Source organism: Melanotaenia boesemani, chromosome 19 (assembly GCF_017639745.1).
Source record: "Melanotaenia boesemani isolate fMelBoe1 chromosome 19, fMelBoe1.pri, whole genome shotgun sequence".
In the NCBI taxonomy this organism is placed as follows: domain Eukaryota; kingdom Metazoa; phylum Chordata; class Actinopteri; order Atheriniformes; family Melanotaeniidae; genus Melanotaenia; species Melanotaenia boesemani.
The window spans coordinates 2,607,696-2,626,791 of record NC_055700.1 but is presented as its reverse complement, the minus strand read 5'-3'; the positions used below and the strand labels follow the sequence as shown (position 1 = coordinate 2,626,791).

Sequence of the window (19,096 nt, the reverse complement as noted above, 5' to 3'; positions counted from 1 at the left end):
ACTGGGATCACCATTCTGTTGTGTATGTTGTTGATTTTTATGTTGATTTTTCTTTTAAACAAGAGAACTGAAACTAAAATCATCATCTGTTCTTCTTCTTGATGTGTAAAATGATCCATTTATAAAAAGTAGGTCCTCCTCATCATGGTGTAACTGTGTGTGTGATGGTGTGTGATGTGTCCAGACTCTGTCAGGCTGCTGAATGGATCCAGTGTGTGTTCAGGCAGACTGGAGGTGAAGTCTGACCAGACCTGGTCCTCAGTGTGTGAAGCTGACTTTGACCAGCAGGATGCAGAGGTGGTCTGCAGGGAGCTCGGCTGTGGGCCTCCTTCAGTCCTCCAGGGGGCGCTCTATGGAGAAGGGGAGGCTCCCATGTGGACCAAAGAGTTCCAGTGTGGAGGCCATGAGTCTGCTCTGCTGGACTGTAGAAGCTCAGACTCTGATAGAAACACCTGCTCACCTGGCAGAGCTGCTGGACTCACCTGCTCAGGTAGAAGAGGAGCTGCAGCTTTGATCTGCTTCATTTCTCTTCTCATCAAACTCACTTTGTTCTTTTACTGATGACTCTCTGATCTCTGTTCAGATCCTGATGATGTCAGGTTGGTGGGAGGAGCCAGTCGCTGTGCAGGTGTACTGGAGATGAACCTGGGAGAATGGAGACCAGTGGGTGTTGTTAACTGGAACCTGAAGACTGCAGCTGTTTTCTGTGAACATCTGGACTGTGGTTCTGCTGTTTCTGTGGGAATGAGAATGCACAACTCACCTAGACCTGTGTGGTGGATTGAATCGGACTGTGTTCAGTCTCTATCTCCTCTGAGGGAATGTGCAACACCACATCATGTTAAATTAATCTTGAATCTCACCTGCTCAGGTAAGTGTAACAGGTGTGTCTCATGTCATTAACCCCTGTGCTTTGTGTTTTCTGGCTGCCTAAAGAAAAGAGCTGGTCTAGATTTTCTTTTAATGGAAGCTGTGGTTGCAGCTGTGCAGATGAATAAAAGAAAAATGCTCCATATCTCTTCAGCACTGCACTGAACTGAAAACTGCAGCTGCTGTTTGCAGCAAAAAAGCCATCTGGCTCTCCTTGTGACGTTTGTTCCTCCATATCTTCTTAAGGAGGTTTTTCCTACTGTTGGTCCTTCTGTTCTTGATAATATTAATATTATTTGGCCTCTCCACACTTTTCTGGCTGAGGACCATGGTCTCGGATTTGGAGGTGCTGATTCTCATCCCAGCTACTTCACACTCGGCTGCAAATCGCTCCAGTGAGAGCTGAAGATCACGGGCCGAGGAAGCCAACAGAACCATATCATCCGCAAAGAACAGAGACCCAATCTAAATGCCACCAAACCGGATCCCCTCAACACCACGGCTGTGCCTAGAAATTCTGTCCATAAAAGTTATGAACAGAATCGGTGACAAAGGGCAGTCCAACCCCCACCAGAAACGATTCTAATTTACTGCCGCCATTGCGGACCAAGCTCTGACACCGGTCGTACAGGGACCAGACAGCTCGTACTAGGGGCACCTGGAGCACCTGCCATAGGAGTCCCCAGGGGAGACGGTCAAACGTCTTCTCCAAGTCCACAAAGCACATGGAGACTGGTTCAGCAAACTCCCAAGCCCCCTCCAAAACCCTGAAGAGGATGTAGAGCTGGTCCACTGTTCCATGACTGGGATGAAAACCACACTGCTCTTCCTCAATCTGAGATTTGACTATCCAACAGACCCCCCTTTCCAGGAACCCTGAATATACCTTACCAGGGAAGTTGAGGAGTGTGAAAAGAAACTCTGGGCGGACCTCATCCACCCCTGGGACCTGCCACTGAGGAGCTTTTAACCACCTCAGCGACCTCTGCCCCATAGATAGGGGAGCCAGTGCCAGTGTCCCCAGACTCTGCTTCCTTGTCCAAAAATGTGTTGGTGGGATTGAGGAGGTCTTTGAAGTATTCCCTCCACCAATCCACAACGTCTTGAGCCGTGGCCAGCAGTCCCCCATCCTCACTGTACACAGTGTTGATGGAGCACTGCTTGACACTCCTGAGCTGTCGGACGGTGGACCAGAATCTTCTTGAAGTCGTCCGGAAGTCATTCTCCACGGCCTCTCCAAACTCCTCTCATGGTAAAATGGTAAATTAACTTGTACTGATATAACTCTTTTCCAGGCACTCAAAGCGCTTTACACTGCCCCCGATATCCGCTCATTCACCCATTGACACACACATTCATACACACACATACCCCTATAGAAAAATCGGGAGGCAACGTGGGGAAAGCGTCTTGCCCAAGGATAATTTGACATGTAGTTGCGAAAAGCCTGAAATTGATCCACGAACCTTCCAGTTAGAAGATGACTTCTCTTCTTCTTGAACTACAGCCGCCCATGCCAGATTTTTTGTCTTAGCAATTTCCAAAGCTGCGTTCTGCTTAGCCCGCCGATACCCATTAGCTGCCTTTGGAGTCCCACAGGCCAAAACGGCCCGAAAGGACTCCTTCTTAAGGTTGACGACTGGTTTCCAGAGTTCGGGGATATCTGCCACAACAGGCACCAACGACCTTAAGGCCACAGCTTCAGTTGGCTGCCTCAACAATAGGGGCACAGAACATAGCACACTCTGACTCAATGTCCCCCGCCTCACCTGGGACATGGACATGGACATGGACTATTCTAAAGTGGCTTCTATGAGCCCTGACCTAAATCCTATTGAGCATCTTTGGAAGAAGCTGAAATATGGCGTCTGGAAAAGGCTCCCTTCAAACCTGAGACAACTGGAGCAGTTTGCTTATGAGGAGTGGATCAAAATACCTGCTGAGAGGTGCAGAAGTCTCATCGACAGTTACAGGAATTGTTTGATTGCAGTGATTGTCTCAAAAGGTTGTTCAACTAAATATTAAGTTAAGGGTACCATCATTTTTGTCCAGGCCTGTTTCATGAGTTTATTTTTTAAATAATTCTGTTGAAACATGGTTGAAAAGCAATGTCTGACTTTCATTGGTTAAATTTCATAGAATTTTTATTTATTATTACTTTTGTCAGATTCAAGTTATTTCTGTGACCATTGCGAGTTTTTCTTTCATTAACCGAAGGGTACCAACAATTTTGTCCACGTCTGTATGTATATCTATCTATCTATCTATCTATCTATATATATATATATATATATATATATATATATGTGTGTGTGTGTGTGTGTGTGTGTGTGTGTGTGTGTGTGTGTGTGTTTCTGCATTGGTGTATGTGTCTAAATGTAGGGGTGTATACTAAGCATTAGGGGTGAGTTGTGTTGAGTGATCATGCAAATGCAACTGCGCTACTTCCAAAGATCAGAGGCAGACTGAGACGGACCCAAGCCCTGGGCAACCAGGAGCCACCACGGAGAACAGAACCGAGACAGTCCACCATAAGAATGGCAATGCAACCGGACAGAAGAAGTCAGAGGAAGGCCACAGCCAAGGGGCCCCTATAGTTTTTCTCTATTTCTTCTTTGAGAAATGTCATTGATATATGAAATGTGGTGAAATACCTTGGTTACTGTAGTTTTGATGACAATGATATTAAGAGAGAATGTCATAAACTGTATGCACAGGAAAACATGCTCAAGAGAAAATTTTATGTGTTCCTTAGATGTCAAAGCTTCGCTGTTCAGAGCATATTGCACCCTGCTGTATGCTGTTCAACTGTGGGTTAGTTACCATGTAAAGTCTATGTATAGACTCAATTTAGGATACAGTGATGCTCTGCGTCTACTTCTATGTTTACCTAGATGGACACAACCAGCCCACTGTTTGTCAGTCTAAGCTTACCCATTTTTTCGCACTTTTACGTAATCTTATGCACAGATTTATGTGTCGATTAGACATGACGATGAATAACATCATTGTGGCTTTAACAAACCCAGAGAAAAGTAACACAAAATAGAAATCAAGTATGTGTAGACACTGGTGCATAAGCCGTTCTTCTATGCGGTGTAAGACTGTATGTAGGTGTTAGGCTAGCCTCCTCTGTGTTTTTATGAGTTGTTATTAATTATTTTTATATGGACCTCCCATTTGTGTCTGGAAAAAAGCATTATTATTATTATTACTATTATTATTATTATTATTATTATTATTATGAAGTCCTACAGCATCAAAATGAAGTCACTGAGATGCTCATTAAACAGCTTGTCTCATCTACAACTGCATTCGATCCAAACTACTTTTCATTCTGAAAGAAAAGAAGAGAAGCTACGCTTATGACAATCAAGAGAGAACAAGAAAAAGATGTTTTCAGATTTAATGGAATTTGTTTACCATCAAGCAAGAGTTGCAAATGATCCACTGTTTGGAGATATCCTGAATTCCGCTTCAGGTGGTCCTAAAAGTGAAGTCACAAGCGCTTTGGTGAACATGCTGTGGCTGGTAATAGTGAGTGCTGTTGAAACCGCTGACGAATGTTTACCCTATTGCCAGTTCTTTGACCGACCTTTCAGGCTCACGTCCTGTTGCTTCCTCTCTTGGATCTTTAACGACCGGTGAGACTCCAGTCGCGAAGTGATGGGCGAACCTTTCCACCTCGATTCTTTCGGCGCGGGAACAAGCAATTTTACCCCTTTAGAATTCCTGATTATTATCGTCCGCTCATGCGGAGGTAGGCCTGAGGAGTTATTCAGGTAGATAAGCCAACCTTTGGGTCTAGGAGTATGAAGCTACCATACTATCGTCCTAACAGGATAACTACCTGGTGTCGAAATAATAAACTAGCGAATTCTTATGTCTCTTCGGGTATTGGGGAATCTGGGGCTCACCTGCTTGTTGTGTTGTCCTCTCCTCTCCTCAGTGAATGTGGACAAATATAAGAGAAATAAGTTTGGTTGGGAAGTTAACCGAAGTTAACTATAACCCTTTTATTCAAATGTTCTATTATTGGTACAATACAGAGAAAATAAAAAGAAAGAAAAAATAATAAAATTCCCTTTTCGGGGCTTCCCTTTCAGTGAGGGTTGAAAAGCAGAATATAAGAAATAAGTATAAAGTAAAAGTTTCCCTCAATGGGTGATTCCGCTTTCACGGTCTACATCTTCTTTAATAATAATTCAATCTCCCTTGGTAAGAAGGGCAAAAATCTATCCCAGCAAAAGGATGAAGGTCCAAAAATCTCTGCAGATCCTCCGCAAAATCTCCAATCTGACTCTCTTCAAATTATCACCAGTATATATACACAACTTAAAAACCATCCCACTTGATACCTTCCCACTAACAGAAAAACACTCAGAACCAACCCACTTAGTACTTTTCCATCAGCGGAAAAAGCACATGTGGGCATCTGCAAAGTGGTCCCTCCTTCTGGGTTGCATCAGAGCTGAAGGAAAAGAAGACACTTTTCCCTGTCCCATTATCTATCTATTCTCACAGTTTTTACACAAAGGCTGCTTGTTAATATTTTCTGAGTTTGCTGGGGAATTCCGCTCTGCTTTGGAGCAAGCAGATAAGAGGTAACTCCCTTCTTAGACACCCAGACCTGCTTCAAGGCCTCTCTGCCACTTCTTCAGCAGTGTAAAAACTCTGCCTTTTATTTGTACCTTATTTGTGAATGCACTGTCTGTAAGCTGCAGAATAATAACAACTAAGCTGTAGCTCTATTAATCAAAACCAAAACCTAATGAACATCACTAAATCTAAGGATAATAATGTAAATAAGCAAGCAAACAGGAATATATGAAATGTGAATAGGTAATGCATAACACATAGAAAAACATGACCGAGTATTGATCAGGCAGTCCATAAACTCAGTCTTTTGATTATAAACCTCATCTCACATCATGTGTGTCATAACAGTCATAGATTCAAACTTTAATAAAACTCCTCTCCCTCCCTCACTCACTGAGAGCAGAAAGCGGGGGTTTCCAGCAGGTGTGAGTTATCTGTCGAGATAAGGGCCTCTGCTCCCTGTCCGTTGCCTTAGCAACGCTCTCTGGCCTAGAGCAGTGTTCACGCCACCATTGAAGAGCGCGGCCTTCACAGTGCATACTTCCCATTATTCCTGTTTTGATAAAACACAAGATTGAAAGGGCTGTCAAGACCTATGCTTTCCTCAAACAAGGAAGCACAGAGACCTTCTGCACTAAAGACTGAAAGAACAAGTTGAAAGTCAGAGGCAGAAAGACAGAGTTCGTTCTTCACACTATGACACAAGAACAGAAGCTATTTGCCTACCAATTTTGGAAGTGTGTGGCTTAGAGAAACAACAATATGTACAGTTACCAAATGTGTACACTCAACCAAACATACTTGCTAAGAAAGCCAACATTCCACAAGAGAAAGATTTGGGGAAGTGGTCTTATCTGCGCGGAGTCCAGCTACAAAAACTTGAAGCAGACCATGGCCTTCTCATTGGTGCCAACATGTACAAAGCTATGCAGCCGTGGGAGATCATCAGTAACCAAAACGACCAACCATATGAAGTGAAGACGTCACTTGGTTGGGTTGTCAACGGTCTGATTACTAAAGAGAAAGTCTCAGATAAGTGAAAGACTAAATTTCCTTGTCAACCAAATTTTGGTGATGAACACTGAAGATGTGATAATGAGGCATTACAATGCTGATTCCCAGAAAGATGGTGTGATCATCAATGCCTTGAGAGGCAAAGAGCTACGAGAGGCATTAACTGAACTGGACCAGTCTCTGATCAATGAAACAATGATGATAAAGGGAATGCAGTGGATTTTCAACCCACCTGCTGCTTCCCATCAGGATGGCATTTGAAAGTGTCAAATCCGCACAGTAAAAAACGTGTTGGGCTCCGTTTCAGCAATTGGAGGATCAAGGGCTTCAAACTCTCCTTTGCAAAGTCCAATAGCATTATCCAAGGAAGACCCTTTACTATGAATACCGACCACCCAAGTGACTTTGAGCCGCTGACAACCATTTGCTCCTATTGAAAGGACAGTCCAGTCTCCCACCAGGCTTGTTTGACAAAATTTATGTCTACGCCTGCCACCGCTGGCTTAGTTTAAAATGCAAAGGTTTGAGAAATGTTAGTATATTCATGCAAATGCCTCCAATTTAAGTATAAGCTGGTTAAAGGTACAGTGTGTAGCTTGTTTGGCTTTTTGTTAGCAAAAATCAAGCATCACTTTCATAAATACGGTTTTTTTTATAGGGGTGTAACGATTCATTTTAACAACGATTCGATTCATATCATGATTCACGATTGCCAATACAGTTCATGGACGATATTGGTTCATTTAGAACGATACAATCCGAAATGATTCAGTGACCTGAAATCGATTCAGTACATCTTTAGCCAAAGATTCAACCAGTGTGACTGTGAAATAAATACCTGGATACTGGAGAGTGCAGGTAAAGTTTCCAAGATTCCTGTTGTTTCATGTAAGGGAATGAAGTATAATTTAAATATGGCTATAAACAAACAAGTAAACAAGAACTAATGGCAAATGCATTCACACTTTATTTTAATTAAGTTCAACAAAGACTCCAGGTTGATTTAACAGGGATTTAGGCTTTTCTGGTATTATTTTAATTATTTAACTCATTTTTATAAAAGTACAGTCAGTTCAAACAATATTTAACTGTAGGTTTACTTTTCAGCATTAAAAATTACAACTTTAATATAAAACTAAATGCAACCAGCTTCTCTTCAGGTTGAATTAAAGGTAGGTTTACCTGCTACTTCCACTGCTGTTTTTCAACAAAACATTACAAATAGAACATTAATATAAAAACATAAGTGCAACTGAGATTGTTTCAGGTTGAACAAGCTACTACTGTCGTTTTAATAAACAAAGAGAAGTGCACTCCTATCTAACAAAAGATCAAGTGTAACCAAATACTCTTCAATGACTACTTTTTTTTACTTTTTCAAAAATATCAGCTGGTCAACGTGATCTGGCTGCAGGACATTCATGATGTAAGAAATCATAGATATCATGATGATCTCTGTGAGTTCATTATGTCACCAGCCGTACTGAAAACTCGCTCTGCTGGCACATCGGTGCCGGGAATGCCGGGTACTGTTCAGCAAGGGCTGAAAGTAGAGGTAGCTCTTCCTCCAGAGATCTCCACCACTACATGGCATTTTCAGTAAAAGGCAACATATCTTTCGTTCGGTACTTGATCACCTGTGTTCTGGCTGTCTCGCCTGTGGATTTTCTTTCTCTTTGGGTAAAGGAAACACCAAACAGTGCATCTAAGGCTTTCTTCTTACAAGGAGGTGACTCATTTGGAGCTACAATATAAGAAATGTATTTAAAAAAACAGTCATGTTTCTCATTTCTTATTACAGTTTTTCTCAGTTACTTTGGTGCATTTCTCACAACAGAATTAAGATTCTCATAACTATTAGTTTTTCCACAACAATTAGTCAACTCTGCACATTAGAGTAGAATATTTTATTGCATTGATCACATTGCAAATGCTTTTGGACATGCAACTTTTAATTTTATACAATTCTCTGATATTTTATAGCATTATCGTTTGCTTTGGTCATATCCAAATGAATTATACTTAAAACGGCGTTACTGCAGTGGGAACGGTGCAGGAGGAACCTGGACATTCAGCGTTGTGAGAAATTCCATGACGCCTAAGAAAATGGTTGTAGAGATGAGTCGTGTTGCCGCTGGATTTTACTTGACCTTTACATTATCTGCTAACTTATTTTAAACTTGTCAATCTTTGCAAAAGCCAAAATGTTTCCACACACTTGACCGCAGCGGTGGCTGGATAACTTCTCACTCGGTGGCGTCTCTGCCGCCATCCACCATGCTATGTTGTTGTCCTCTCTGCTGGCACTGGTTATGACTTCATTGACAGGCAGACTGAAACAAGTCACATTTAATGTCTTTATCAATAAAAATGCTAAAAGAAATCACATCTAAATAAAATCTACCGTGCTTCAATTCAATGTGTTATTTCTTAATATCGATAGAATCAATTGATTACCTTTTAAAATTATATTGATATATGTCATTTTCATTAACAACTTGCAGCGCACAGATAAATGTGAATGGATCAAAGGAATAATAATCAATAGATCAATGTACTAGAAGAACACCCCTAGTATTTTACCAAAATCTAATCACAATCGCATCCAAAGTAATATCTGTTTCTACGTCTATCTCCAGCCGTTATCAACGCAAAAAGCAAGAAAAAAATAAATGTCGAGACCACTCTGAACTAGACTGATTCGTTTTCATGTTCCTAACAGAGTTTATTGGGCTCCGTGTAGACTGAACAAAGCCGGCCTGGTGGACAGCTCCAAGTGCTGGAGGTGGTGTGTAAAAATGGCACTGTATAAAAGGCTGTTATTGTTGAAGGACATTGTCCGTTTCCTTCCTGCCGCTGGTAGGAAGTGACGTAATGTTCAGCAGCTTATTACTTGATTAGAGCGTGCAGCAAGAACATGCAGCGCCGCTAACAGACGGTTCTCACATTCCTGTTGACGACCCTCCTTGTAGTTAATTAAAGTTGGGTCTTTTTTCGTTCAAGTGTGCCTTTGTTTTGCCTCTCCGAGTGTTCAGTGAGTGACGAGAGTGAGTACTGTTTGTTTATACTTGTGTTGCAGTTTATACGCGATGCACGCACTCTCCTTGTATTTTCTAGTTTCACCACAAAGGCCACAGCTATAGGTTTATCTCCTCAGTAAGTTATTAGGCCCGAGCACCGAAGGCGGTGCGAAGGCCTATTGTAATGCAAGCGTTTTTTCTTCTTATTAGGGTCCGAGCCATACGAAGTATGGAAGGACCCTATTGTTCCTGAAATGTTTATTTTTCTCCTAAGCGCTTCGAGGCCAAATTTGACCCGCTAAACACCCATGAAAAGTTGTGAAACTTGGCACACACATCAAGCCGGGGTCAAAGTGGGTCAGACACCTGAAAACAAGTTGGTGATGATATCCGGTGAAAACTGTTGCGAGACCGTGCCGCCATGGCGAACTTCGATAAGACGCCATGACATCATAAATCAGTATAACTCCCTCAAATTTCACCCAATCATCATCAAACTCACAGGGAATACTCATGGTTCAGTCCCGAACACACCCATATGACCACTTCCGGTCTAGCCCTAAGCCCCGCCCACTTTCAACAGGAAGTGCTTTTTTGCAGATGCCGGGGTCCTTCTCCTCAGGCATGAACTCCAGACACTTGAAAGTGCTTCACAAAGTGCTGAACAAGATCGCTGCAGCACATCAGGTAGTCATCGAGTCTGGCAGTCGTCAGAAACTATCAAACAGTACATGAAGGATTTTGGTCTTTGCGATGCTTGGCGCTCTCACCATCCTAAACTAAGAGAATACACCTTCTTCTCTTCAGTTCACCACTCCTTCTCTAGAATAGATTATATTTTAAATAGTAATTCACTAATGGGCGACATTTCAGAGACTCAGATACATCCAATCAGCATCAGCGATCACGCACCAGTTTCATTCAGTCTGAGAATCAAAAATAATAAACCAATTGGTAAAAGCTGGAGATTTAACACCTCTTTATTGAAAGATCCTGAGTTTATTGATTATTTTAAAAAAGAATGGTCAATTTATATAGAAAAAAATGACATGCCTGAAACTTCAGCGTGTCTCCTTTGGGAAGCAGGAAAAGCAGTAATGCGAGGGAAAATAATTTCCTTCTCCTCACATAAGAAGAAGAAGGAAACAGCAAGAGTTTTAGAATTAGAACTCAGGATTAAATCATTGGAGGAGGCTTACCGCATTTCCCCCGAAGAGCACACAATGAATAATATAAGGAAAACTAAATTGCAGCTTAAAGAAATTATAGATAAAAAAACACAGTTTTTAGTGCAAAGACTTCGCTTGGAGAACTTTGAACATAGTAACAAATCTGGAAAGTTTTTAGCAAATCAACTAAAAACAAACAAGGAGAAAACAACAATCTCCTCTGTTAAAGATCAAGACGGAAACATCAGCCATGACCCAGACAAGATAAATGACACGTTTAGAAGCTTCTATAAAACATTATATGAATCACAGATTAATCCAACAGATGAACATATTGAACAATTTTTAAACAACATTAATCTACCAAAACTAAAAAATGAAAATAAAATAACTTTAGATGCACTTATTACTGTAGATGAACTCCACGAAGCTCTCCAACATATGCCCAACAATAAAGCCCCGGGTCCAGATGGTTACTCAGCAGAATTTTACAAGGAATTCTGGACAACGCTAGCTCCTACATTTTATAATATGTTGTTAGAAATACAGGAAAAACAAAAAACACCGCAAAATATGAACTTAGCTAATATAACACTATTGCTAAAACCAGGCAAAGACCCCACACTTCCATCCAGTTACCGTCCCATATCTTTAATAAATGTAGACCTGAAAATAATTAGTAAAGCTCTTGCCAGAAGGATAGAAAAAATAACCCCTCTTATAATACATCCGGACCAGACAGGTTTTATAAAAGGTCGACATTCATCTACTAACACGCGTAGACTAATTAACCTCATAGATTACTCTACTTTACATAATCTAGAATCCACAATCATTTCTCTAGATGCAGAAAAAGCCTTCGACAGGGTAAACTGGAAGTTTCTATTTGCAACACTAGACAAATTTGGGTTTGGACCTGCTTTCATAGAGTGGATTAAAATATTATATAATAACCCAAATGCATGTGTGAAAACCAACGATCAAACTTCTCCAAGCTTCCGCTTACAGAGAGGCACCAGACAGGGCTGTCCACTCTCCCCCTCACTTTTTGCCATTTTCATAGAGCCGTTAGCAGCTGCTATTAGACAAAATATAGAAATTAAAGGAATCCAGGGCAAAAACATAGAACATAAAATAAGTCTTTATGCAGATGATGTATTACTCTTCCTTCAGAACTCACAAACATCACTCTCTGAGACAATCACAGTTATTAATAAGTTCTCATCAATATCTGATTATTCTATTAACTGGTCTAAGACTACAGCCATGTCCATCAACTGTGACCTACAAAACATCCCTAATATCAAAATACAGACAGGAAACATTAGATATTTAGGTATAAATATTTCCCCCAGATTATCAGATTTAACAAAATTAAACTATGTTCAGCTACTAAAAACAATAGAAGATGATCTCTTACGGTGGAGGCGCTTACCCATCTCACTAATGGGGAGAGTTGCCACCATTAAGATGATGATTCTACCTAAAGTTAATTATTTATTTTCAATGATACCCACTAAACCCTCCACCAGTTGGTTTAAATCTCTGGACTCTTTCATATCCAAGTTTCTTTGGAAAAACAAGCCGTCACGTATCAGTCTTAAAACCTTACAGCAGACTAAAGATAGAGGAGGACTGGATCTACCAAACTTTAATCACTACTTTATAGCTAACAGGCTGCAGTACATCTCAATGTGGCTCAAACCCAGTTATCTGGATGAGCCGTGGCTAGATGGGGAGCAGGCTTTGTGTGAGGACTTAGTCATCTCTGACCTGCCGTTCATCAGCTCAACCATTAAACCATATAAGTGCTTTAAAAGCCTTAACATCCGTTTTTCCTTAATGGCTTGGTGGGAATTCTATAAGATAACCAGATCTTCCCTCTTTCCATGTAGACTTACACCCATCTGGAACAACCCTGACATCCTGCAGAACAAAAAGATGATAAACTTCACTCAATGGAAGACTAAAGGAATACAACAGTTAGGACAGATAATAGAAAATGGAAACTTTGTATCTTTCAACACAATTGTCTCACAGTATGGAATCAACAGCAATAAATTCTTAGAGTACCACCAACTAAAATCAATTATATGTAAGAAGTATACCCCTGTACAGTTAGACTTGCAGCTTCCTGTCAGAATAGCAGAATTCTTGAATCTTAATACTCCAAAATTATTATCAAAAATATATAGATTACTTGCAAAGCTAGAAGACAGGATATCTCTCCCAACTTCAAAATGGGAAGATGATTTATCTAATAACTTTGATCAGAAAAGATGGTCACAAATATGTTTAAACACGTTTAAAATGACTCAGAATTCAAATATACAACTAATACAATTCAAAATTCTCCATAGAACTCATTATACAGGACACAGGATGTTCAGGATGGGCCTTTCACCATCAGATAGCTGCCCACACTGCTCTGAGAACACTTCTGATAGCTACATCCATGCGCTGTGGTCCTGCACACCTGTCCAAAGGTTCTGGATTAAGGTGTGTGAAGATCTCTCAAAATGGTTTAAAACCAGTTTTTCTGCAAACCCCACACTTTGCCTACTGGGCGACCTGGGTGACACTAACATAGGAATACACTCCATAAACTTGGTCCTCGCAGTCTTATGCATCGCAAAGAAAACTATCCTTGTGAACTGGAAAGATAAGAATAATTTGTCTATCCAGCAGTTTAGAAATCTCCTGTTAGATCACATCAGCATTGAGACAATGTCTGCCTCCTCCAGGAACCAATCAGATGACTTTCATTCCCTCTGGTCCCCTGTGACTGGCTACATAACCTAATGTAGGTGGAGGATTGCGGCTTCGCTGGGATGGGGGTGGATATGGGTGGGGGGTCCCTGGTGGCTTCGGGTCTCCGGTTGTCTCCTGGGTGGGGATCTCGGCTGCTCCGCTGCTGGGTCGGCTGGGGGTTCCGGTCTGGGCGGGCGGCATTGGGTGGGCCCCGGGGTGGGACTGCCTCGTGGCGGTGGGGGGTGGCTGCCGGGGTGCCTGGGTCGGTGTCCGTCGGCCCCTGGCCGGGTGGCTGGTCGGGCCCGGGGTGGGCCGGGTGGGGGCCCCGGGCTCTGGGGTGTCGGGTCTCCCCCCTCTCCTGGGGGTGGGGGGTCTGCCGCTGCTGGGGGGGGCTGGGCCCGTCCGGATGTGCCGTGCCGGGGGTTGGTCCGTGCCCTGGTGCTTGGTCGCAGCCCCGGAACCTGGGTGGGGGTGTGTTTGTATATAGGTGGGTGTGTGTGTGTGTGTGTGTCTGTAGGTATGCGGGTGTGTGGGTGGGTGTAGAGGGATGTGTGTGCTGTATGTGTGTGTGGGTGTGTATGAAGGTCTAGGTGTGTGCGTATGTGTGTGTGAGTGGTGTGCGGGTGTGTGTGTGGAGGTCTATGTGGGATGTGTGTGTGGGTGTGTGTGAAGGTGTGTATATATGAGTGTGTGCACGTGGAGGTCGAGGTGTGTGTGGAGGAGTGAAGGAGTGGGTGGAGGCGTGAGTATGTATGGAGGTGCTTGTGTGTATATGCAGGTATGTATGTGAGTGCGTGTGTAGTGGTGTATGTGTATGGAGGGGTATGAGAGTGTGTGTGTATGTGGGCACCAGTGTGTGTGTTTATAGGTATGTGCGTGAAGTGTGTGTGTGGAGGTATGTGCACGTATTGAGGTGTTGGTGTATAGAGGTGTGTGAGAGGGTGTGTGAGTGGCTGGGGGAAAAAAAAAAAAAAGTGTGTGCGTTTGCAGGGGGTTAGGACGTGTCCTCTGGGGGGCGCCCTGGCCAGGTGTTGGGGGCGTGGGCCTGGGGTTCCCTTCCTTTGCCTCGCCCCCCTCCCACTCAGAAAGCGGAAAGTGGCCCCTTGGGCTGGTGGCTGGCCCCTGGGGGGGTTCGTGGCGTGCCTGGGTTGGGGTGCCTGCTCCGGGCCTGTGACGCCCTTCGGGGCCGGCGGGGGACGGGGGCGCCCTAAGCCACTGGCGGGTCGTCTTCCAGGGGGGAGGCTTACTCCCCTCTGGACCTACATCTCCTGACCCCTCCCCTCCCCCACTCTTCACTACATACACAGGTAGGGCTGTGGGAGGTGTGCTTGTTGCGCTGGGCGGGGCAGGGGGGTCATCATAGTGGCCCTGTTGCTTCGCCGAGCGGCAGCATGCCTCCCAGCTTTTAATTCCACTTAGTCACTGAGCACAAATAACATTTGCAACATACAAACACGTTTTGGGGGGTGGAACATGCGAGGTCAGGTGGGTGGGACTGCTCAGGTGGCCCCACCCCCTCCTCAATGCAGTTACTGCCCCCCAATTTTAACCCTCTTTTTTTAATTGCAAACAGCACATAATATATTCCATCACTAGTGGGGGAGGGAGGGGGGATGGGGTCTTCAAGCGCCCCTGTCTCCATGGATGGCCCGGGGGCGGGGCGGGCCGGGTGGCCTGTCGCGTTGGCCCGGGGCGTAGGCGGGCTGTCCCGGGGGGTTTTGGCTGCTGGCCCTGGGGGGAAGGTGCTGTTTTGGGGGTGGGGAGTGGGGGGCGGGGGCGGGGTGGGGGGTTGGGGGCCTGGCTTGTGTCTCCTCGCCTCCTGGCTGGGGCTGTCCCCCCGTGGCGTGGGGTGGCGGGAGGATGGTGGTGGGGGGATGGTGTTTGTGTGTGTGTGTGTTGGGGGGGGGGTGGTGTGTGGGTGGGAGAGTGGTGTGGGTGTGGGGGGATGGTGTGTGGGAGGGTGGGGTGTGTGGAGGTGGATGCGTGGTGTGTGGGAGGGGGGGTGGTGTGGGTGTGGGAGGATGAATGGTGGAGGGATGATGTATGTGTGGGAGGATGGGGTATGTGTGGGAGAATGTATGGTGCAGGGATGGGGGAGTGTGTGGGAGGATGGATGGTGGAAGGATGGTGTGTGTGCGGGAGGATGGATGGTGTATGGGAGGGAGGATGGTGTGTGTGTGGGGGAGTGGTGTATGTTTGGGAGAGTGGGTGATGGAGGGGTGGTGTGTGTGTGTGGGAGGATGGGGTACGTGAAGGTGGATGTTTGGTGTAGGAGAATGATGTATGTGTGGGAGGATGGGTAGTGGAAGGAAGGTGTGTGTGTGTGTGTATGGGAGGTGTGAAGGTGGATGAATGGTGTGTGAGAGGGAGGATGGTGTATGTGTGGGAGGATGAGTGGTGGAGGGATGATGTGTGTGTGGGAGGATGGGATAGGTGTGGGAGAGTGTATGGTGGAAGGATGGTGAGTGTGTGGGAGGAAGGATGGTGGAAGGATGGTGTGTGTGTGTGGGAGGACAGAGTATGTGAGGATTGAATGGTGTATGCGTGGGAGGATAAATGGAGGAGTGGAAGGAGAGTGTGTGTGTTTGTGTGTGTGTGTGTGTTGGTCTGGGGGGGGGCAGGACTGGTTCTCGGGGTGTGCGGCTGGGCGCTGGGGTGTGGGGCTGGCCTCTGGTGGTGGCCGTCTGGGCGGGCCGGGTCCCCCCGGGTGGCGTGCTGGCCCTCGGCCTGTGGGGGAGGGGGGTGTCCCTGCGCTCCTGGGCCCGGGCCCTCTGCCCCGTCTGTCCCGGGCGGCCGGTGCCCGGGGGGGTCGGGGACTGCTGGCCTCGGCCCGCCGGGGCCGGTGCCCTGTGTCCGCGGGGCGGCTCCTGCTGGGGTCTCCTGCTGCTGCCTTCCTGGGCGGGCGAGTGGTCGTCTCTGTGGACCGGTCGGGATCTGTTGCCTGCGGGGGGGCTGGTGGCCTGGGTCTCGGGACCGCTGGCCTGACTCTGGCCTCTGTTCAAGTGAGGTGGCATCTGCATGATCACTCTGCATGGTCACTCCTTCCTGAACGTCTCCACACAGTCTTTGCGTCGCCGTGTGGCCGAGTTCTCCAACACATCCACACAGGTTTCTCTGCGCGTGTTCTTGAATACAGCAGTTTCACTTATATCTATTATCATATTTTGTTTCTTTTTTTAATTATTTCTGTTCTTATTATTATTATTACTCTTACTCTTATTATTATTATTGTTACTATTATCAGCTAGTTGTGTAATGACCTACTGGCTAGGATGATCTTAGCTATATATGTTGTAAGTAGTATGGATTACATGGTCTTCTGTATGATGTTTCAAGTCCCCACCCGCACTCCCCACACCCTTTCTGTCCCTCTCTCTCCCCTCCCTCTTCTCTCTACTTTCTTTTCTCTCTCTCTCTCTCTGTCCCCTCCGGTCGAGTCCAGCATTAAGAGTCTGATTTAATAAAGTTTTTCATCAAGAGGGACTTTATACATGTAGTATAAATCCCTGCTTGATAGAGTAAAATTGCCCAGCACCAGACAGCAGCCAGACAATCATTCTGTTTGCAACGATGCTGGACAAGACAGGTTTAAAAAAAAAAAAAAAAAAAGAAAGTGCTTCACAACAGGTCAAACCCTTTCATAATACCACAATAAAAATCTCAAGTTCCTTCGCCAAACGTAACCATGGCGAATATTGGTCTGACGCGATCAAACAGGAAGTACTTGTAACTCACCCAATGTACCATCGATCTCCACCAAACTCGGTAAGAAGGATCATAGTCAGACGTGGAACTGAGCCAAATTGACATATGCTGGAATAGTGACATAGTGGCTCTCTAGCGCCCCCTACAATATTTCTATCAACCAGCCCCGCCCCCTACGTGGACCGACATGCATGAAATTCACCACATTCATTTAACATGCCAGGATGTACAAAATTGTCCATTAGACCTCTAGGCTAATTTCAACAGGAAGTCGGCCATTTTGAAAAAAGTGTCACTTTTAGGGTAATTTTTGCCTGTTTCTTGCCATTGCATTTGAACGAACTCCTCCTACAGATTTTATCATATTTACCTCAAAATCACTCTGAAGCTTCCAGAGGCATGTGTGATCAAAAGTTATGCAAAACTTTCTCAAAGGAGAAAGGGCAAGGCGGGGGCGTGGCCTCAAACTTGGATATCTCGCCATGACAGACGATACTGATATAACTTACATATAAAACAACGTATCGTTACCAAAATGGCCACATATGATGTCATTTCCATGCTGACCACATCTACATGTCCAGATGTTGTCAACGCCAAAGCCCCGCCCCCTGGAAACAGGAAGTACCACATTTTTTACCATTGAAAACCTTACACACCAACTCAAACTCATCAATATCATCCATGATGAACTCATGATTCAAAATATAACAAACTCCTTACACCATCATGATTAAAATGGCTGCCTGTGAGGTTTCTGTCCCTCGCCATCAAACAGGAAGTGGCTATAACTCTGGACTCGGTTGACCCAAGGACGTGACACTTGGCAGTTGTCATTAAAGTCCCAACCTGAAGATGTTAGTACATGATCAAACACTACAGCGCCACCTACTGGCCATGTTGATATCTGCAGATCTTAAAACCACGCTTTTGTTTGGATTTGTTTCACACTATTGGTCAGAACATGGTCATGAACACTTCTGATGTCATTATTAGGCCCATTGATGTATGAGATGATGGTCAGAGAGAAACAATGACCACTCGAGGCAGAAACATGGGGATGACTGAGCGTAAGGCTGCCAGCCAGAGCGAGCTTGCTTGGGGAGGAAGGTGCCAGAGGTGCGAGGGCCTTCATCGCTGCTTGCAGCTTTAATTTCTGTTTGTGTTCACGTGAACGGGGTGTGACAGACAGAGCCGCTGCAGAGAAGCTGTTAATTGATCCGCAAGGGGAGGGGGGAGCGGGGGAAGTGAGTGCGCAGTGGGAGAGCGTTATGCTGGGAGAGATAACCAGAGTTAACCAGTAGAGGGTGCTGTTGCACTGTGTAATTTAATTTACTGCCAAATGGCTAGATGTTGACTGATGGGTGATTATTATTGATGTGCTGTCTGCCAAATTAGTATATATGTTCAAGTGAGTGTATTCCAAACGACTGATGTTTATTATTGTTCACAGAAAACTGTTACAACACTGAGTTGGCATAATAAAGTGCCTGGCCACTGAAGCCTGTGAAAGACAATCCCTGACCTCTTTGTCTTCAGTCCATAAGTCCTGACCGACATAGCATCTTGGTGCCTGCTATCCATACATCTGAATTAGCACCTAGTCCTCCCCTCCTAAACAGGCACCTTGGTGCATTTGTTTTGAAGCTGCTCTATAATTGATCAGATCTGGTTGGTCATACACACCTCAGTAGAAAAATTATAGGTTTCTGTATCACCTTTATTCCTGACCTGTTCATTCTGGGTGACCCTGCTGCATTAGATCACCTGTCCCCAACAGTTCTTGATGGACTCAGACTGCACTTGTGCTGGGCTGAAACTTGTTAAAGACCAGAGAGCCTCATCTTCACCAGCACCTTCATCATAGTCCTCCTACCCCGGACAGCTGGCTGCCCTCCAATGTCTGACCTACTGGCTCTATGATAGAGTGGAGGGGTTCAGTCTAAACCTGTTTTCATGTTAGAGTGC

The 19,096-nt window shown here is 44.8% G+C and overlaps 1 protein-coding gene across 1 annotated transcript in view; it reads left to right on the top strand.

Annotated features, from left to right (window-relative positions):
- Positions 1–19,096, top strand: part of LOC121630393 (scavenger receptor cysteine-rich type 1 protein M130-like) — a 98,528-nt gene that overhangs the window by 11,468 nt on the left and 67,964 nt on the right. The window contains exons 3-4 of the mRNA XM_041970677.1: positions 185–490; positions 584–599. Coding sequence (XP_041826611.1) covers positions 185–490; positions 584–599 — 322 coding nt within the window. The remainder of the gene's footprint in view (positions 1–184; positions 491–583; positions 600–19,096) is intronic.